This window comes from Colossoma macropomum, unplaced genomic scaffold (genome assembly GCF_904425465.1).
Source record: "Colossoma macropomum unplaced genomic scaffold, Colossoma_macropomum, whole genome shotgun sequence".
NCBI classification, from domain to species: Eukaryota; Metazoa; Chordata; class Actinopteri; order Characiformes; family Serrasalmidae; genus Colossoma; species Colossoma macropomum.
Genome location: NW_023494794.1, coordinates 23,485,309 through 23,508,413, shown reverse-complemented (window position 1 = coordinate 23,508,413; position 23,105 = coordinate 23,485,309). Strand labels below are relative to the sequence as shown.

Sequence of the window (23,105 nt, the reverse complement as noted above, 5' to 3'; positions counted from 1 at the left end):
CCTGAGTTCAGGTTCGTTTGTAGATCTTTTCAAATCACGCTAAAAGGAGAAATCTATTCTGTTTCACTGAGCATCAGATGAAGAACACAGAACTGCAAGGAGACCTGCTGATTTTGTTCTGACTTCTTTTCATCGCCCTCAGTCTGTAAATAGAAATGTACGCTGCCAAAACCCGCTTAAGGACCCTGCCCGTCTAATGATGTGAATTCAGTGCGGTAGCTTTAGCTCACATGTAGCAATATTCATATTTCAACTCTTTAACGCCCCTCATAATTCAGAGGATCCAGTGGTATTCGAGAGAAGAACGTTCACAGGACAAACCGTATCGGGTTCTGAACATTTTTATTTAACACAGGGGGCGCTAGAGGCGATTTTACGAAAACCCTATTCATTCTGGCCATAGAGAAATGAAGCTCAGACCCGGAGTTCCTAATATGGGCATAAGAACATGGCGCTGACCAGAGCCATGTAGAGAGATGTCCTGTTCTGTCTGGATGTGATGTGTTTTAATGTACCCTTTTAAATAGCAGATTTTTGCATATGCAAACCAAACAAATCCCTTTGGCTCCTTCTCCTTCTGTCCTTTCGGAAAGCCATAGAGTTTACAGTGGTCATCAAGTCAAGATCATCTAGGCCTTGGGATTACTGAAACAACCATTAATTAAGGATGTATTTATGTTAGAAAATTCATCTGATCTCAATTTTGAAACATCCCTTCCCTTCCCTCTCAGTATATCAGTAAACATTAGGATATGACTGATCTTAACTACCATACAAGTTTAGGAACATAATATCTATAATACTGAAACCTCAAAGCAATAAACAACGACAACACACTTTGAAACCATGTTGACATTAACCCAACATGTCAACAAGGTGAGTAACGATAGCTGTTTAATCCTTAAATAGTGGCGATGTTTACTTTTAAATATATCAGATTGTTGTAACTACATACACACGCAGGTTTTCTATAGCAATATTGTAAATCAGTGCATTTATTGACTGCTAAGTACCAAAAGACGCAGTTCTGTCACTCTGTTTTTATGGGTTTAAAATGCCCGCAAAGAACTTCTTGGAACTATCTGAAGTCTAGGTGAATCACGTGACCATCAAGCATTTTGAACTTCCATTGATGCTACTCTCTCTCTCTACATGGCTCTGGCGCCGACTACAAAATGACGACACAACTACAGTGGTCTACAGCACAGAGCAATCAATGTTTAACGGGGGACTTCCACCAAATTTTCAAAAGTTAATAATTAAATTAAATGGTTATAATTAAAGAGTTAAGATGTAAACAGAGTCGTTCAGAGTGGTTTGGTGTGAAATGCTCTGTTATGGAGAAACTTACTGAGTCGGAATTGTTCACAGTGGTGGTGATAGGAACCAGATGTCCACCTCTAAAAGCTCCCTCACAGAAAGTCACTACATGAAACGGTTATGAATTCACTGCCTGATGTCTGAGAAGATTTTGGCCTAAAAGTACTTTTTAAATCATATTCATGGCGGAGTGGTACATGCAGGCCGTTGTGAGGCAAAACAGTCCCCAAATAGTCCCAACCTTTTTTTTTTCTTGTCTAGCTTAATATCATCAACATAAGATATGAAAATTATACAAAAAATGCCTATGTTTGTGTTGTAGTCATGCCGTGGCGCAGTAATACAGAGTTCAGTTGCTGTGAGGCAGTCATAGCCATGGATTTTACAACGGCTTTGAACGCGGCTCAGCCAATCAGATTTCAGGACGGAACTATCCATTTTATAATTTCCAATATAGCACAGCACAAGGCAATAATGTTTCATCAATGTTTTATTAAAACAAGTGGACGTGCATGTCCACAAACAGAAAATAAATACAAAAATGGACATTATGGCAGTGACCTTTCAAAAGCGTACCGGATCTCCTGTTAGAGTATCATATATTAATTATATTAAGTGTTGAAATGATTCATTAGGAATGGAAAAATTACAGCTTATACTTCAGCCAGAGAAAGAGCAAAAAGCTTTCTTGTTTTGTACTTATGTTTGCCCTGCGCTAAAGAGTTACCAGTTATACTTCTTAAATCATAACAGGCTTACGTAAAATGTAGTCAATAAAATTTAAAATTTATTTTTTTTAAGCTAAACTAATCGGGCTTCAGTAATGTGTAAACTTACTCAACTGTTATATGTCTGTAAGGTGTACAGTTATGGATGCCTTTAAGGTGTCCTTAGTATAATATATAATATTATGCATAATAATTCTGTCTCTGTAGGTCCACTGAATGCAACTGGGGCCTAAAATGCAGCGACTAAAAGATGACTGTCCATATTCACACTAGGCACTAACATCAGTTTACGGGGAAAAACAAATTAAACAGTTAAAGTAAGCCTAAAAAACTGAATGACTACATCTACACAGCAATTTTCTTGCATTTACATCATTAAAAAGTGCTTGAATCTCGTACATCTCAGAGCAAGTATTTCAGCACTGCTCCAGAAAGGAGGCCAATAAAACCGGCAGCTGACTCGGACACTCATAACCGCAAGGTGGCAGTGCACTCACTCACTGTTGGGCTGTTCCAGGTGTAACAGTCAGCGGAGTTTCAATGCGCTTAAAGCCCAGTTCGCTCTCATCCCACCAGACAAAACTGTTTTAGAATGTTTTAAGACTTGGATCAGGATCAGATGCTGGCAGTTTAATTATTCTCCAGGGTATATTTTGGTTTGTCCATTTGAATTTACATGACTAAATCATAAGGGAGATTATTCAGTAACTGCATGAAATAAATGTAATTTTTTATTTTATTTATTTATTTATTGTAAAAGCTCCCCTCAGATTTACAGAACGTGTTTTATGATCATACACATATTGCTATATGCTTACAATTTACTGCTGAAAGCCAAAAATCTTGGACGCTCTTTGTATTATTTTATAAAAATCATTTTTACAGAGTTTATCACTGAAGAGACGCCATCTGTTTAGTTATAATTAAACAGACTGGGCCTTTAAGACTGACACATGTAAATCACCTCTGTTCTGATTGGCTGCCATGTATTGCACTTCATTCAAAAAAACAGTACTTGCTGAAACACTTCTTAATAACTTCAGTGTGAATGGGGGGGGCTAAACTGCTGTGGGCTGAATAGGTGGATATACATTAACATGTTCGTTTTTGTGACATCATAAAAGCTGAATTTTGAATTGGCTTCAAACTCCAATTTGATTAAATTGAGAAAAATATGATTTTCCTTGGGCCTTTAATGCTCCAAAGTAAAAATTTGCTTTGTAGTGGGCCTTAATGTGGTTGTTTGCATCCCTAGCCCACATTTTTTGGTGGAAAAAGTATTTATTGTGATAAATTTTAATCATAAATTAAATTATTTACTGAACAATGGTGCATTTTATCATCTTGTATTTCAAAAAATTTACTCTTTAACTGCTGTTTCAGAGTGGATGCCGGGTTTTAGTGATTGTTTTGAGAACCACAGTCTACAATATACTAAAACTCTTTGTTTTGCCTCTGTCAGATAAGTGGGAACTGGGCTTAAAGGGGACATCCACCAAATTTTCAACAACAATTAAATTAAATGTTTATAATTAAACGGTTAAGATGTAAACAGAGTCATTCAGAGTGGTTTGGTGTGAAATGCTCCGGTCTGGAGAAACTTAAGAGTGGGAATTGTTCACAGTGGTGGTGATAGGAACCAGACGTCCACCTCTAAAAGCTTCCTCGCATGAAATGGTTATGAATACGCTGCCTGATGTCTGACTAGATTTTGGCCTAAAAGTACTTTTTAAATCATATTCATGGCGGAGTGGTACATGCAGGCCGTTGTGAGGCAAAACAGTCCCCAAATAGTCCCAAACTTTTTTTTTCGGATCTAGTTTACCATCATCAGCATTAGATATAAAAATTAGATTAAAAAATGTCTACATTTGTATTGTAGTCATGGCGACCCCTGGTTCCTATCACCACTACTGTAAAGAAATCAGAGCTTCTAAAATGAACCACTTCACACCAAACCACCCTGAATGACTGTTCAGGTTGACAATTCAGAAGAAATTTAAAAAAAGAGGTGAAATTCCCCTTCAACAGCTGAACTGAAATCAGACCAACAGCAGAAAACAAGCTAGCAACCGATCACAACTAGCATGTTAAGCGGCCTGTCGATATTACTCAACTGCATCAGTGGACCACTTTGTAAAAGCATCACTTATGAAACAACACTGATGCAGTTAGACTGGGTCGCTCTTGCAGGAGCTTATTTATATAAGATTTCTCGAGCATGGTTGTTGCATCGTTTTATGTGGCCCTGTCTGCCATAATTATTCTATATTTTAAACTGTCGATTATTCACAGTCTTTGCTAATGTCAGTCTTTTTTTAACCATTGCAATAAATACACACTTTACATGATCCTTAACATAAAAAAGAAAATGAAAGCAGAAAAAACAGCCCTATTCCTAATGAGGTTTTTACAATGATGGCGTTGGGTGGATAATGAACAGTACAATAAACAACAATGCTGAGTTCGAAATGTATTCTGGTTTCAAAAAAGGGGTGAAGATAGCAGCTACCTAACACTGAGACTGAACATGCCACGGCCTCTGGAATAGTAACACTGTCGTCCGAAACGAAATGAAGCTTCTTTGAAACGCACTCGCAAAGAGAGTATCCAGCACTAGAGAATACAATCGGAGTCCGTGAATTGAATTAAGGCAGTATATGCAAGAGGAACATGATAAAAGTCCTGTGGCACTTCCAAACCAGAGATTTGGAGACTTTAGCAATAGCGATGTTTCAGAAACGTGGGATAGATCTCAGTAGTTAGCCGCTAGCCGCTAGCTAGTCCCCACTTCAATACTAGCCCAGAAGTAGGCTAATGGCGCATGGGCAGTTCAATGAAAATCACTTAGCATTTGAGCAATCGTTGCTGGTCGTTTGTGGCTGATAAGTCACATAAGGTGCATTTAGAATGGTGCACCCAGTGAGGCTCAATGCTAACGCTAACACTCAATGCTATTTGATCACCAGGTGCACACTTAAAGTTGGCAAATGCACGTCGCCGTCTCGCCGAAGCGTACTTCAGAGCTCCTCTCGTCGGCTCGAGAGAACATAGTCGTGATTGAAATCCATCCCTCCATCATTCAGTCCTGGCTTTTGCAGTTTTAGGCTCAGTTCTCTCGCTTTCTTCGTCCCTCCTCAGCTGGACCTGCTTAGCTGGAGTCTCCAGCAGCAGGGTCATCTTCATCCTGCTGGTCACTCTGGCCCTGGTTGTCTGAGGGCAGCTGGACGCGCTGTTCGTCCATCCTTTTGGCCTGGACCCTCTGGATCAGGCTGAAGAAGTCTTCGTCTGGGACGGTGGGGGCTCGCGGGCCCCCCTCGGGAGGAGAGCAGCGCTGGTCGTCTATTCTGGAGGACTGCAACGAGACAGGGTTTCAGCATGGTGGAGTTATTAAAGGGAATTTCTTGTTGTTCTCACAGCTTAGACGACTTGTTTGGTGTCTGAAATTTGCCTCTTCGGTTTTGCACTGGAGCTACAAGGCTAATGTAGCTAACATGGAATGTTTATAACCTACCAATTAGCATGAGGCTAACTTCATGCCTATCTCAGTTGTCTAACTCGGTGTTCAGTTGTTAAGTATTTTCTAATAGACTTACTTATGTGGGTGTTATAAGAGCTGGGTGGTATAACAGTAATAAAATGTCAAATTCCCATAATGCTTTTATCTAGTAAACAACCAAATTAACACATTTTGCCTCTGGAAATGTGTCCAACTGCAAATTAAGCACCCTCTAATCGCTTAACAGATGCTGCGAACCTCCACAAACAGTTCCCACAGCTGTATTGTGCCGGTGTGAAGCTCAATCTCACATCCCCCCATCCTGATTTCACCTCCCAAGGACCTTCGGACAGTTATTAAGTTAGCATGTTTCACAAAAGATCAGGCACATGTCCACCTATGCTTTTTTATTCATTCGAATAACACTGTGAAAATTACAAGAGAATTAAGATCAGGATGGGGATGTATGATTAGACTCCACACTGGTCAGGGTTTCTTGTTCTGTCTGATGTGCTCCTAAATCAGGGCTGCAAAAATACCAAAGAAAAACTACACAGGACAGTGGCTCTGCAATGGCTAACCCTGCTAAACAGAAGCACAGAAACCATTAAAAGTTTCCTAATGGGATCTAGTAAACTAGGAAACTAGTGGTCTCTTATGGTAACCATTAAGCCAGTTTCCAGTAGAAAGCAAAATAATCAGGTTTTAATCGTACTGGCCTTTCTCAGCAGGGATATACCGCACGTTCAGTTTCAGCTTTCACTCCAACACCAGTCACTCGCTCTCAGATTCAAGTATTTATCTTGAATATAAATGTGTGTAACTTGAACATCAGTTAGCTGAAACCGAGGCTGTACTGTGGTTTGTGGCACTTTTAGCATGCTAACTAAGTTACTGTTATCTCAACAGCTCCAGATGCCACAGAACAGGTTTGGCCCTGGCTTTCTATAACTCCAACACCAGACCTTAGTTTTTATTGTCTACTTACACCGATCAGGCATAACATTATGACCACCTCCTTGTTTCTACGCTCATTGTCCATTTTATCAGCTCCACTTACTATATAGGTGCCCTTTGTAGTTCTACAATTACAGACTGTAGTCCATCTGTTTCTCTGCATACTTTGTTAGCCCCCTTTTACCCTGTTCTTCAGTGGTCAGAACCCCCATGGACCCTCACAGAGCAGGTCCTACTTGGGTGGTGGATCATTCTCAGCACTGCAGTAACACTGACGTGGTGGTGGTGTGTGGAATAGTCCACCAACCAAGAATATTCAGCCAACAGTGTCCTGTGTTCAGCGTCCTGTGACCACTGATGAAGGACTAGAGGATGACCAACACAAACTGTGCAGCAGCAGATGAGTTAACATCTACAAGGTGGACTGACAAGGTAGGAGTGTCTAATAGAGTGGACAGTGAGTGGACACAGTGTTAAAAAACTCCAGCAGCACTGCTGTGTCTGATCCACTCAGACCAGCGCAACACACACCACCACATCAGTGTTAGTGCAGTGCTGAGAATGACCCACCACCCAAATAGTATCTGCTCTTTTTGAACAAGTTTCGGCCTTTATGGTTGTTGCTACTACAGTTTTTAGTTGAGTCACACAGCATTTTAACTTAAATAACAGTGTGTTACAAGCGTACGCTCACACTGGACGATGATGACAGTGATGTGCATTTGCACAGTGTGCAATTTTTACAGTGGTCACATGGTCACACACATAAATCTAAACTAGAAGCACATATAAACGTGGGTTAAATTAGATGTATCACATTTAGGCCAAAGATTTGTCTCAGATTTGTACCACTTTAAGCCTGTAATGTGAATGTAGCCTATACACTATGAACTGCTCACTGGCGCCCTCACCTGGCACTTGATGAGCATGTTGAAGAAGTCGTCGCTGGGCTCTTGTGGGTCGGGGTCGGCGCAGAGGTGGCCCAGGTTATTGTGGGTGATCCTCAGACCTGGTAGGTTGCTGACACTCACCCGCTGGTCATCCAGCCGCCGGCTCTGAGAGCTCGCAATCAGGTCAAAGAGTTCCTCCGTCTGAGGAGAGGTGAGGAGGCTGGCTTCTGTGTAAACAACACAGAGAGGAGGATGAGTCAACTATACAGCTTTATATAGACTCACAGGCCACTTCATGAGAAACACTTACTTTCTTCTTCCACTCACTGGCCACTTTATAAGAAACACCTACTTTCTTCTCTGACTCACTAGCCACTTTATTAGAAACACTTACCTTGCACTTCCACTCACTGTCCACTTTATTAAAAACACCAACCTTCTGCTATCACTCACTGGCCATTTTATTAGAAACACCTACCTTGTACTTCCACTCACTGTCCACTTTATTAAAAACACCTACCTTCTGCTATCACTCACTGGCCACTTTATTAGAAACACCTACCTTCTTCTATGACTCACTGTCCACTTTATTAGAAACACCAATCTTCTTCTATTACTTACTGTCCACTTTATTAGAAACACCTACCTTCTTCTATGACTGGCCACTTTATAGGTAACTTAGAGCTCCACTATGTAGGTGTACAATTACAGACCGTAGTAAATTTGTTGCTGCACAATTTATCAGCCTCCGCTACCCCACTCATCACTGGTCAGTAATGACCACAGGACTGCTCTTGGCATCCTTGTCCTATTGCTGCGGTTCAAACTCAGAGCCTCTTGATATTGGGTTGAATGTATTAAACATTTATGGACCCAGAAATCTGAGCCACATCAGGGGCTCCCGAGCGGGTGCAATCCACGTGTTTACTCCAGCAGTACAAAATCAGGAGTTTGAATCCCAGTGATGCCACAGACACCCATAACTGAGAGCCCAAGATTAGGGAGTGTGAAACAGAAAGAGTCACAGCTAGTCAGAAAATTGGGTCTCACTTTATTTGGATAGTCCACTATAGTCCCCTATAGCTTATCTACAGATGCTCAAATTGTTAAACTATCTGCTGAAACTCAGCTGATTCTAAACAGAGGTGGGGTTAGGGTTAGGATTTGGACCAGGGTTAGGGCTAGGACCAGGGTGAGGGTTGGGTTGAGGTTTTGGGTTGAGGTTAATGTTAGGGTTAGGATTAGAGCAGGTTTAGAGTTAAAGACAATTATGGTCAATTTAGTAGATATTTAGTTGAATGTAATTTATGTGAATTAAACATCTACAAAGCATCTAAAGTGGACTATCCAAATAAAGAGTTACCGAAAACTAATTCTACAGAACTTAAGAAGTTTGAGTTGGGCAAACCTCTACATTGGTCCAGTTAGCAAGCTGGCTAACTTGTCTAAACAACCAGTAAAATCACAATGTGAACATAACTACATCAGATAATTATTTACTTGCCACAGCACAGTGCTGCACACCAAGATAGTACCACAAGATAGTAATACAGTCTCCCAACTGACTGCATATCATACAGTTTCTGTTTAACATAGGTTTAGCTTTAAACATACAACCATTGATACTACCATTGATGTGTTTCTATATAGCCAGAGTGGAATAAATGGTAAAAGGATAGTGACACTGGTTAAATTAGCTTTTCTTCAGTTTCCGTGCTATAAAGCCCCACCTCTTCAGAGGTCAGTGCAGTAGCACCACTGATAGAGGATGCAAATTTGCATGTCAAAGCTTACCAAAACTGAACGTTCATCATGGCAAAATCCATTAAAATGACTTAATGATCAGTCTTAATGATCAACAGGGTAGAGCGGTACATGATAAACTGATGGGCTACTGTCACCGTGTTTGGGAACCTTTGTCTGATCCAGCTCGTCGATAATAAAGCCATGAGCTGGATCAGGTGTACTGAGCTAGTAAAACAATCTGAAAGCAGTTACTTTGTGGCTCAAACAGGGAAGAGCTGAAGGTCTGACTGACCGAGCATGTCGTTGAGGGCGGAGTCTCTGGAGGAACCGCTTGCATCCTGTCCGTTTGCTCCCTCGTCGAGGTGGCAGCGCTGGTCATCCATGCGGCTGCTCTGGAACTTGCTGAGCAGATCAAAGAAGCAGTCTTCATCTGAGGGGTCGCGACCCAGCTTCTGCACACAGCACAGGAGGGAAAAAACAAAGGGATCAATGGCTGCACTGGCTGCAAACAGACAAATAAGAGTGCGGGTCCAAATCCTAGAACCCTTACACACAAACACATTTAGGCTCTTTGGAATACGATACGTAATGTAATCTTAAATCTCCACACAAATGTGACTTAAGTAACTAAATATATATATATATATATATATATATAGATGGATAGACAGATATAGATATACATAGACATTGACAGTAGACGTTACTGGTATTTATTCTATTCATCCATTGGTCACAAAATGTTCACACAGTGTAAAGAACAGCTGCTGTGTTCAAATGATGTAGACAAATATGTGAACCTGAGATTTTAATTTTGACCAAATAATAAAAATTTTATCATCGATTCCAACATTTCAGCTTTCAGCTGTTTTAGTACTTCATTAAATGCATAACGTTACCTCATTTCACCCATTTCGTCAAATCGACTGACCTCCAAATCATATAAATGTATATTTAAAAATATTTTATGATTGATATTCACATTTTATGATTGATATTTTGATATTTTCTACATTATACTGGCAGTTTGTAGATCAGGTTGTGTTCGCTATTAGTGCCAAGCTATGTATGGTCAGTTGTTGCTTTAAAGGGTTAAATTCATAACTAAAGCTAATTATGGCTTTCCATTTGTAGTGTGACACTGTGATCCCGACCTAGAAGTATTAATTGCAGGTGTAAAAATAGCTGCTTCAAAAGTCTACTGAGGTCTCTGTGTCCATCAAACTGTACCCCCTCACCCCAAATGCAGTGATCAGCCAAGACATGCAAGGCTTCAAAAGTTTACTCTTTAGTCAAGCGCTGGAGCCAAAAGACTGCTGTTGCTAATAAACACTAGAAGTCAATAGTCACCGAAATCTTTCCTGTAAATACATCTTCTGAAGCTTCACTCAACCCACTTAAAGCACATCCAGGTCTTCCTTAAGGGCACACAGGCTTATCAATGTGGTTTAGGCCTCAGTTGACAGTTAACAAGTAATAGAGGCTGGTGCACCAGTGACTGGAGTATTTTTCTATGACGTGTTAGCTACATTAGCCTTGAGACTCCAATGCAATGATAAAGAAACAAACCAAGCATGTTTTGGTTGATTGACTACATTTGGAGTAAGATGGGGGCGGACTGGGGGAATTTGATTTTTGGCCAAACTATCACTTTAAAGTCCTTGCATTCAGCATCTTAACCCTGAGTTTATCACTGTGACCTTTGAGTGGTCAGCTGTTCATTTACATGCAAAAATACACCGACACACAAGCTGAGGCTGCCGTCTCTTCTGTTTTCATCAGTCTGCACAAGCAGCTCAGCCACCACACAGCACACCAGCATAGCAGAGCTGTATTTATCCGTAATCCATAATGATTAATTATTCGATCAATAAGAATACGAACCCTTAGGACTCGAGCTGTTACTGCTGTTTTCCATTAAGTTCAGTTTAAACTGCATAATTTATTTACATGTAATTATATAATACATGATACAGCTGTATGCAAAAGTGTGGGAGGTTCATTTTCTTCTGCACATTTTAATGCACAATTACTGTTTATTTACTGAATTTAACTTACTGGGAAAAAAATGAAACATTAAATGTGGCCTATGCAAAAGTCTTGTCACATTTCATATTATATATTTTATTTTTCCAATATGTTAAACTCTGCAAATAAAAAGAAACTGTGCACTAAAATCTGCAGAAAAAATAGCTTAATTACGTTATGTAGAGCAAATCTTTCTTCAAAAGCACAGCTGAAAGCGGCGCCTCTCTCTGTGGGGTGGCGGTGTGATGCAACATTGATTGCCGGCGCTCACACTTCACCCGTGTGAGCGGCACAACCTTTTCAATCAGAGAGCCGGAGGGTGGGCTGATAGGAAATAGAGGACATCAAAGCCTCATCCAAGTGACCAAAAAATCAATACAGGTTGTTGCTGCAGAATTAGCCTGTGGACAATCTGCCCTACAGTGAGGCTGATGGAGCTCAACGTTATCTGTGCATTGATAAGCACAGGGGCATAAATCCTGATTCAATTACGATTCCTTAGGAAACGATTCACTGCATCATAAAATCTCAAATCTCAACGGGATTCATCACTTTGATATCTGAACATGATTCAGTACTAATTATACAAATACACTGATTGTGCACATATGTGACCCAGTGCAGGAATAAACAATATCTATAGGATCTATAATTTCATTTCTGCCAAAAAAAACAACATATTTAACGTAATATTATCATATTTGACTATAATAAATTCCGTCATAGAGAGGAAGAGATGGACTAAGGAACAGTGCAGCAACAGACAAACTACAGTCTATTACTGAACACCTACAAAGTACATGGTGGGTGTTTCTGCTAAAATGGCCCTGAGTGCAGTGGGATAAAGTAGGTGAATCGATTCAGCTCAATTTGACTCTTTTTGTACGATTATTTTTTTTTTTTTTAAATGCGCCGAACACACAAATGTGGCAGCAACAACTATTTACACAGAAGTGGAATTTAGACGAATATAGAAACAAAGTGCATACTTATTAAAATAAGTAAGATAATTATGATTGATTATAATTCAGTGTTGTTAGGATGCTTCTGGAAACGATTCAGAGCAAATTTCAACAAGATTCAATTTAAAATGATTTGATTTGAGCTTGATTCAGTATTAATTATAGAAATTCACTAAATATGCATATGGTACCCAGTACAGGAATACACAATAACAGCTTTTACAATACACACCTACTACTACAACTGATTCAAATGTAACTGATTATAATAAATTCTAAAACAAAATAAAAGGTAAAGAAAGAGGTTTGGGGGGTTGGGGCTCATGCAGCAAAAGAGGGGCTACAGTGTGTTATTTTAAGCCTACAAAAACCTATATTGTAAAATGGTGTATAAAGTAGGTGAATCGATTTGATTCGATTATTTTGCTAAGATTCAGAATTATTTCAGGAAATGCACTGAATAAACAAACATGACAGCAGTAAATATTTACATGGGAGTGGAATACAGACAAATATAGATACAAAGCACATATTTCATTGAAGACTATTACGATCGATTGTGATCGACTCCTCTTTAAGCTTGATGATTCAGTTTTGTTATGATGCTTTAGCAAATGATTCAATTCATCATGAAAACTCAAACGTCACTATGATTTGATTTTGTTCTGAAGCTGAATCGCCACCTCAAAGCACCTCAAAACGTAAGGATGGTCAACTTCTGATGAGTGATGTTGTTAAATCCAGTGACCTCTTGCTTCTGGAGCTCTCGAGAACACTTCTGCACGAGGCTACTGACAACTACACCCTTAGCAAAAAGGGTTCTACATAGTACAAAAAAAGGGTTCTTGGGCTTGTAACAATTGTGAAACCCTTTTCTGTGCGATATATAGAACACTTTTCAAAAAGGTTCTATATAGAACCATCTACAGCACATTCTCCATCAATCTAAAGAACGCTTTTACCATTCAAAGAACCATTTAATCGTGCAAAGAACCCTTGAAGATCCATCATTTTTAACTGTGAGAGAAAGTTTATCCCACTGATTCAGTGCAATCAGACATACACAGTCAAATCACTTCATAACAAAGCAAACTCCAAGAAACAGCAGCTTTGGTTAAACACTTAAACTCTAAGCGTCCATTTGAGGGTCCACACTTCAATTCCTCGCTCTCATATCATCGCTGTGATAAAACCATGTAGACAAACGTTACATATTCCATATCTGTTAATATATGTTAATATAATGAGGTCTTATTTCAGGTAATTTTGGCAGCTCACATTTTAAAATTATGTAAAATAATGGAAAACAACAACAGCGACAACGATAGCATATTAATTTTGCAGTAGTTACAAAATAACTAATAACAGTTACCAAATTCTAGTGGTAATTAAAGTCTTATTAATTAGTAGTAGAGGTTAATTTAAACAGCAGCATGAATAAATAATAATAACAATAGTAATAATAACAATAAGCAATACTTAGTCTGCTCGTATTCAGGTGATCGCCGACGACCAGTGAAGCTACTGACCAAACCACCTCTCCTTCTGCCCTTCACTCTTCTGTTCTCTCTCTCTCTATATATCCCTGTCTGTCTATCTCTCTCTCCTGCAGGCCATCTTTGTGCCACTGTGGGAAAACAACTCATTACAGAGAGGGGGGTCTCTGATCAAGGTCACATTGTGACAGAGAGAGAGGGAGTGAGTGAGAGAGAGAGAGAGAGAGAGATATAGAGAGAGAGAGAGAGAGAGAGAGAGAGAGGGGGGGAAGGGTTCAGGGTTCCATCACTAATCACCATCCGTCACCATTCACCTCCCCTGCATAAAGCAACGCTGCATGCATCGCGTATAATTCAGGATAAATAAAATGACGAAAGCTGCAAAGTTTGCCCAGAAGCAACTGCAAACCACTTAAGACACAAACTTTTCCCTTTAAATGTTCATTACTCACCACAGCGGCCAAATAATCTGTCTGCGCCAGTGTTGTGTTAATGGGATTCTTCTTCTCATTGAAAAGTGTATTTGCCCTTTGCTATATATAGTCTAGGACTCTCTCTCCTGCATTCTCTCTCTCTTTCTCTCTGTCTATATTTGTCTCTCTCTTTCTCTGTCTCTTTCTCTCTCCTCTCTCTCCCTTTCTCTTTTGCTCTCTCTCCACTTTCTCTTTCTCACTTCTTTCTTCCACCGTCTCTTTGTTTCTTATCTTTCTCTCTCTCCCTCTTTCTCTCATCTCTCCATATCTCTCTATAGCTTTCTCTCTTGCTCTCTTTCTCTCCCTCTCCTTTCTCTTTGTCTCTCTCTCTCTCTCTCTGCTCTCTTTCTCCTTTTCTCTTCTCACTTTGCCTATGTCCCTATGTCTCTCTCTCTCTCTCTCTCTCTCTCTCTCTCTCTCTGTGTCTCTCTCTGTCTCTCTCTCTCTCTCTTACTGCACTCACTGTGCTTTGCTCTCAAACTGCCAATGCATTGGGCTTAATTATTCAATTACATGCTGGGTGAGTGAGATAGAGAGATAGAAAGAGAGACAGAGAGAGAGAGGGAATGGGCGGTGCTTGTCTGCATTACATCACAGTTGCTATAGAAACCTCGACCCCAATCTTACGGTCGTTCGGTCTGCGCATACACACACACTGTGTTTCACCCCGAGGAGCAGTCACAGAGTGTGTGTGTGTGTGTGTGTGTGTGTGTGTGTGTGTGTGTGTGTGTGTGTGTGTGCGTGTGTGTGTGTGTGCGTGTGTCAGGTCAAAGGTCACAAATTAAAGGGCCTTCTGCTGCTCTGTTCTCTCAGACGCTCTAAAAATAACCTCCTCTATAGACTATATCATCAGCTCACACCTTCATCACCAGAACGAGGCCAGTGGAACCTTCAGGGAGATTCAGGTGAAGAACCATGAAGAAAATGAGAACTGATATTTTTACATTCTCATCATTATTATTAGTGTCCGGCACACAGCGTACAGCAACAAGGAGAGCATGAGGAGGTTGCCGCGACTCTCAGAAGTCACCTTGCTACACTTAGCAAATGTAATCCATCAGTGGCGTGACAAAACGTAATATCTCCAAAACGAGGAGGAGAAATGTAACACTGAATGGACCTCATGAACCCTTGTGTGGTGTTGGGGTCTCTGGGACCCATTTTTAATGTTTACCAAAAGAAAGAATTATGCGGTTTATTATTATTTCAACCTCAGATTCCTTGTCCTTTGTTCATTTTCTGTGAAGAACATATAAAATAACACATTTTCAGTGTCTTCAAACTGTTCACCCCCCACACCTTCATATTACACATGTGGTGTTGGGTGAACCTGCGGGAAATAAAGTGTGGAGGTGCTGTGTCCTTCACTCTGTTTTCTTCCTACATGGCCTGTTAGTGTGTGTGTGTCTGTGTGTGCATGTGTTTGTATATGTGTGTGTTTGTGTGTGTGAGGGTGGACAACATGGACAGGCTGCTGACTGGCTACAGCTGCTAAAGGAGAACCCTACGCTGGACACTTGTGATATTTTAAACATCTGGTATTTTCACATAAATTGTTATGGCTGTATTGATTTAAAAACCAATAATGCGGTGGGTCCACCAGACCACTGAGTAACACACACATCAACATCACACAAGGGTTAATGTGAAGAGCATTTCTGTTGGTTCACTCTTCTTTCTCTGCAGTTTATTGTATTACTTGTGTGCAGTTAATTGTGACTAATTACATTTGTCTTATTTGCACAAATTTGATCCTAATGTTTTTTTCCCATTTAAAAAGCAATGCATTTTGTTACATTCATAGGATTGGACAAAATATGCTTCATCAGAATGTATTTAGTATTTTACTAAATTCATAACATTGTTTTGAATGCAGAAATGTGAAAATCACACAACACAGCTTCCAATTTTCATGATCGATATCCAGCGAGAGCAGCAGTGGCTGCACGTTATAACCACAGACTGTATGTCATTTACAGTCATATGCAAAAGTTTGTGCACCCCTGGTCAAATTCCATGTTGTGCTGATTTTCTAAGTGAAAATAAGTGAACACATATTTATTATTTATTATTTATTAAGTTGGGGGAAAAATAAAACATAAATGTGGCCTGTGCAAAAGTTACAATTGAGAAGTAATTCATTAAAGCAGGCGTTTGAATTCTAGGGGTTAATGCCAGTGAAGAGTGAATCCAGATTTCACATTACATTCTAGCCAAATTATTGACCACCAATGTATATTAGAGGTCCATTCATTAGACGCATACATCTGCACATTTATACATACATGTTGCTGCTGTCAGAACAAAACGTCTTATTTTCAAAATGGTAACTTTACAGAAGAAGGAAAAAACATACTTTACGTTTAATGTAAGTCAATGGAACCAGACATTTTTCCAAGCAATTTTGGGCCATTTCCTTTGGCCCATTCATCATGAAATTTACCCACAATGTAAAGAACAACAGGCATTTTCAAATTATGTCAAAAACTTAAAATTGATAAAAATGGACATACAGCAGCGATATGGCTGTATTTGCAGTGTCTAATATTTATTGAGCTTTTAAAGTGTTTATTGCATTATATGTGTTTTATCATACTATATTTTTCTGTTTGTTTTATTTTACCTTATTCTATTTTCGTCTATATTATTATCACCCTACAATGATTTTTATTGTGTGTGGTACCTTGCAGTGCAGATGACAATAAACTTCAAACAAAGCTTGGCCAAAGGGGGATATCGCTTCTCAATCCTACATGATCCTTTCAGCTCCATTAGCCAGCAGCATCACATCCTCCAGCCTCCCTGGATATTGATCGCACTCTCTGGCCGCACGATTAGTACTCACACTCAGGTAATGCCTTTCAGTGGAACACTTTTATACTTGGAAGAAGCTGTAAGATTCAATTAAAGGCTTAAGAGAGACAAAGCCCTTCAGCATATATTACCCCCATCAGCAAAAAGAGAGTGTTTTAATGCCCTGCCTTTAAGCCTGTTACAGTCATCAGCAGCCTTTGTGTCTGTGTGAAAGTAATGTGGTAGTAAGTAATGGTGTTTTGTGAATAATGGTGAAGGATAGATTTCATTTACTCAGCACATGCTGAGATCTGTGCTGGTTTTTCCTGGGAAAACATCAAATTTTAGCAGCAAATCCTGTTAGGTTGCAATGTCAAAAGCTCCTTGCTGCAAAATCTATCAAATCGCATTCACATTCGCTTAAACTGATCAAATATACCAGACCCACTTAGAGCTATCTGTGGCTGATACATAAAAAAAACACAGGTTATTAAACTTGACATGGTGGTTGCAGAAAACTAAAAAAAAATGGCAAATGTTTTGTATTTGCAAAGGTTAAGGTGTACTTAAAAGGGCAAAACGGATATATTTGAAAGGATCTGGAACCCTAGATTAGACTAGAAGGACAAAGACAAATAACGGGAAGGGGGTCTATCTGTCTATAAAATGGAAATCTGCAAACCATCCAAGAAATTTCTCACTTACAGTGAGAAAAGCAGCAGCCCTGATACGGAACCTTGCGGAACACCAAAGGAAAAACTAACATTTTTAGATGAACGATTATCCAAGGCAAGAAAAAGCTGCCTGTTTGTCAAACATGATGTAAGACGTTCTTAAGCTGTGCCTGAAAGTCCTCCCCATTTTTCAAGGCGATGGGACAAAAATAACTAGGAAGCAAATGAAAATGACTTTAAAGTAACTTAAACATAAGGAAATAGAAGATGTTCCTCATTAATACAACAGAAGTAAAATAAACACTCAGAAAAGTATAAATCCATCAAAATGTTACTTAAGTACATGGAACTCAGTGAATGTAGTGAGCTCTGAGTTTAAGAAATAAATCAGTGATTTGCCTGCTTTGTGAGCAAAGCTTTATAGTGCTTACCGGAGGTGGCACTTGCACAGTGATGTCATCCATGTCCACAGGCGAGTCCAGCCACTGTCTGTCGTCTGACGACTGGCTGTCTGAATAGCCCTTCCTCCGGCTGGACTGAGACATCTGACTTTTAGACCTTCTGGACATGCCGTCCATATCCTGTCCATCTCCATTCTGCATTAGAATAAAAGGAGCTCAGTTAGGGTTCACAGGTGAACATAGGACATCTCGTTTCACATACATGGAAAACTGTCTAGTCTTGGACTAAATGAATATACTATGTGATTCACTGCTGAAAATCCATTATAGTCAAGGCTTAGGCCCAATATTAGTCCGAGAAACTGTCTCAATGTCCATTTTCGAGCCTTTAAGACTGATATATGTAAATGATTTGGGTGTTTCCAATATAGTGGCCAGTGAGTGGAAGTACAAGGTAGGTGTGTCTAATAAAGTAGATGGTGAATGTATACTGTGTTGAAGCTTCTACTTTACATTTACAGTATACTCTTAAATCATAATAATAGTCTGAGAAACTGTCTCAATGTCCATTTTCAAGCCTTTAAGACTGATATATGTAAATAGGCTCTGCTCGGATTGGCTGCCCTGTATTGCACTGCTGTCTGGGCTGAAACTTTCCTTATAACATCAATGTGAGTGGGTGGGCTAAACTGCTGTATGCTGAACAGGAGAATATGTAAATGTTTTGGTCTTGGTGACATCACAAACAATAATGAATTCAAATCTCTTATTAGTTTTAGCTTTGTCATTTAAAGGTGGTGATGCTCTTAAGTTTTTGCAAAAATAAAATTCTCTGGTGAATTTTTGAAAATAAAAATCAGAAAAATGCTTCAAGTATTGTTGTATTGTCTATATTTCACTACTGTGTAAATGTTATCTATGTGAACTATCTATCTATGTAAGCTTGAGATTTCTTTACCCACTGAATCATTTCCAAAAGAACTCCCAAATTCAACAGTTGATCATTTACAGTCTTCTTTGTACACCTGGCTGTAGTGTAAGACATATCTGTCTACCCGAAATAGCCTTTTTTAAAAACATTACCTTTTCAGAACTGTACTTCCAAAGGTCAACACTGTCCATGCTGTTCCTTTTGGTGAACTTTGGCCTGGCTCCTGAAAGTGGGACACAAAACATTCTGTCATTCTTTTTAAATCAGTTTGTTCATCCAGGCTGTGTAACAAGTGGCCAAACCGCTACCCCTAAAAACAGTGCGACAAAAAACAATACAGGCCTAACTTAAAGAAATAACGCAAGTAGAAGTAAAAACACAAGTAATAAAGTCTCAGGTCATAAATAAATCCAGTACTGAGTCATTTATAACTACACCGGAACTTTTTAGTCCATCCAGCACCTTATCAGCATAGTAAGTTTAGTTTACTAGGCTTTATTCCTCTCTTTTTGGATTCTTTTGCTTTTTTACAGAACAAATCCAGCAAAATTGCGGAATGGTGTAAAGTAGGGGTTTCCAATAAAGTGGCCAGTGAGTGGAAGTACAGAGTAGGTGTTTCTAACAAAGTGGCAAGTGAGTGGAAGTAGAAGATGAGTGTTTCCAATATAGTGGCCAGTGGGTGGAAGTAGAAGGTTGGGTGTTTCCAATATAGTGGCCAGTGAGTGGAAGTAGAAGGTGAGTGTTTCCAATAAAGTGGACAGTAAGTGGAAGTACAAGGTAGGTGTTTCTAATAAAGTAGATGAGTGTATATGTGAATGTATACTGTGTCGAAGCTTCTACTTTACATTTATACTCTTAAATCAAACAGCATGAACATCAACATGTCTCTAAATGTGTCAATATGTGACCATGCATGTCTGCTAATGTAAAATCATATAAAGTACATTCTGTCTATCTCAAATGTTTCAAATGAACTGCTTTTAAAAACTATAAAAGCCTTTTACACCCGTCCGCGCTCAAGAATGACTTGCTGACCTCAAGAAAAAGCTCAGTCTTCTAAAGCGGTCAGGCATTAGAATCTAAACTGTCTAACCATGAAAGCTTTTAAAGGATTCAGACACGACTCGCACAGCCACTCTGCACCCAGTCACCTCCAAAAAAAGGAAAAAAAAGATTAATTTGAACTTTCAGAATGAAATTCTGGACCACGTTTGCAGCTCAGAGATGAGATACTGTCAGGTTAAGACCAAAAATTACAGTTTCCCCCCTGTCTTAAATGTAGTTGATCAGCCGAGACACGTTTGGTGTCTGAAGTTTGCTTCTTTAGTTAGCTAATGTAGCTGGCAAGTAATGCAAGCTAATACAAACAGTGAATAGCATGGTGCTACTGTAAGCCTAAATCATCATGCACTCACCTCAAACTACATGGAGATGTTCAGTAATCTCTAATAGACTTGATTATGTGGGTTCTGATACTGAATGAAGGATGGGACATGGCTTTAAGTTAAGACTGAACCTTTTATAATCAATTCACTTTAAGAGTGATACACACACACACACACATATATATATATATATATATATATATATATATATATATATTTATATATATATATATGCAATTCAGACATACAATTCAGAAAAACAATAACATTGACCAATATAATTTTATATTTATATTTCAGATTTAAAAATGTTTACATTTTATTCCTCCATTAATTTTAGTTCTGGTTATTGATACAACAGTACTGCTTCATCATTGGGAGATTACACGTTTGAATCCTGGCTGTGCCGCGCCACCCCTAATAGCAGCCAACTGATACATCAGTCACACACTTGATCACATCAGCGATCTTCTGTCCCTGCCACAAAGAAACAGCACAGGCTAGCATTTGACCAGCACACCAGCATCCAAAACAACAAATTGCTGTTGTCGGAAGAAAACCTTGTATCTCCAAAATGGTAACTTTACAGGGGAAGGAAAAAACATACTTTACTTTTAATGTAAGTCAATGGAACCAAAATTTTGAGCTGTTTCTTTTGGTCCATTCTTCATGAAATTACACATAATGTAAAGAGCAACGGGAATTTTCGAATTATGTCAAAAACTGAAAAACGACAAAAATGGAGATACAAGGTTTTCTTCCAACGGCAGTGATATGCTGGTGACCAGCCCTGCTGGTCTATGCTGGGTTTTCTAGTAGGCATGTGATGTACTTCAGTCCAGATTTGCAGATAATGATCTGTCATACAGTGTCAGAAACTACTTAAGCAAGTCTAAGGCCATGTTCACATTACAAGCCACGTTGCTCAAATCCGATTTTTTGCTCAAATCCGATCTCTCCGACACGATCGTTCACACTCGTTTAGGTAAGTGAATCAAATCTGTCATTAATGTGAATGAACCAGCATCCTGAAATGACCCACATGCGCACATCCTACTGAGTAACGTCACGTGAATGAATCGCGTGCATCATCAGCACAAACTAACGAGCAGAACGAGCTTCGCTGAGAAGATAATTAACTCTGATCAGCTCTCAGCTTCATTATTAGCCGTTTACAGGCTTTAACTTCTGTTTGGCGCTGTTGCCATGGTAATGCTGAATGATGGCGCACGCGCAGTGAAAAAAAATGCATGAATTCCGATCTGAGAGTCACTTTAAGGTCACATGGTCACGAATCGGATAGGTATCCGATCTAGAAACAGATATGAAAGTGCCTCAGGTTGGATTTGAAAAGATTAGATTTGTGTCCACACAGCTCTGAAAACATCAGATCACATTAGGGCAAAACATCGGATTTGTGCCACTTCAAACTGATAATGTGTGTTTGAAATTATGATCACTACATTTAAAACACAAAAATGTCTGTTTATTAATAAATTATTCATTTTTATGCATTATTGTTATGCCGAAGAAACTACTGAAAGCAGCACAGGAGAGTCCCTAAACCTAAACTCTTTAAGAATGCAAAGCTGAGATAGCAAAAAGACAGATTAGACAAAACGCCAATAAGGGTTCTTCTACTGTTACAAAAGAAAACCCTTTTGGTGCTAAATAGAACAATTTTTAAAAAAGGTTCTATATAGAACCATTTACAGCACATTCTCCATCAATCTGAAGAACCCTTTCACAATGCAAAGAAGCCTTTAATCATGCAAAGGGTTCTTTGAGTGTTTGTGGTTCTATATAGAACCATTTTCTTTACTAAAGAACCCTTGAAGAACCATCTTTTTTAAATGTGTAGTCACGTTTTTCCAAATGTACACAGAAAGCCTGTGTTTTGTGATATGGTAATATGTTTGTTACAAATATCAGTTTATATAATAATTACCTAAGAGGAGTTCCTTAACGAGGGGGTCTAACAGGGGGTCTTTAATGATACAACACGGCTTGCACAGTTTCAACTGGTGGGGTATAAGCCTCCATTACTTGCTCCATCAGCCTTGTAGCGCCAGTACTGAACTATTGCTTTAAATTCTGTCCTTCCAAAGCTTCCGTTCACAGTCTGAGAGAGAACATGCCAGAAACGCAGGAGCCCTGCTTCCTCACACACCCTCGTTGTTCCAAATAAACAGCCTTTCAGACATGTTCTCTCTGTCTGTCTCCAGGGCTGTTCCTTCCTCGCCCTGACTCACCGTTTCCCCGTCCAGCAGGACGGCCAGCTTGGACTGACCTGAACTGAACCACCTCCAGCACAAAACTGCCCTTTTCTTGGGGCAGGAGCAACGTAGGCTAGGCTGGTCTCAAACAAACCCAAGCACTTCAGCCAAGCATGCTGGGACGGTCAGTTATGACTGAAGGGAGGAATATTAGCAGTGGAAAGGAATCTGCTTTTCTCACTGGAGGTCTGATTAAAAAGAGGCCTAGAAAGCAGGGATGAACTCGCTGCTTCTTTCTTGCATTGGAAAATAGAATCATCAACAGTAACAAAACACTGGGAGTGTAAAATGCATGAATGCATCCATCTGAAGGTGGTGATTCAGCTGCTTTGGTTTGGGAATGTTATAGCTGATTATAACTAATAGGGCTGTACGATAGAATCATATTTATCATACCGGCCTATATGAGTTATCTTGATATAAGGTGCCACAATAAACACATCGTTAGGGTTTAGTTGACAGAACAGATCAAATGATCTCATAAATGCAGCTGATATCATTCTATCTCTGCACTGGGATGTCATGGGTGAGATGAGTAACTTAACC

The 23,105-nt window shown here is 39.5% G+C and overlaps 1 protein-coding gene across 2 annotated transcripts in view; it reads right to left on the bottom strand.

Moving 5' to 3' along the window:
• Positions 1-1,792: 1,792 nt before the first annotated feature.
• Positions 1,793-23,105, bottom strand: part of gpsm1b (G protein signaling modulator 1b) — a 62,367-nt gene continuing 41,054 nt past the window's right edge. For both annotated transcript variants that reach the window (XM_036580655.1, XM_036580656.1), the window contains exons 10-14: positions 19,051-19,121; positions 17,998-18,162; positions 9,433-9,592; positions 7,416-7,621; positions 1,793-5,403 (exon numbers count right to left, since the gene is read on the bottom strand). In XM_036580655.1, coding sequence (XP_036436548.1) covers positions 5,200-5,403; positions 7,416-7,621; positions 9,433-9,592; positions 17,998-18,162; positions 19,051-19,121 — 806 coding nt within the window. In that variant the 3' untranslated portion in view covers positions 1,793-5,199. The remainder of the gene's footprint in view (positions 5,404-7,415; positions 7,622-9,432; positions 9,593-17,997; positions 18,163-19,050; positions 19,122-23,105) is intronic.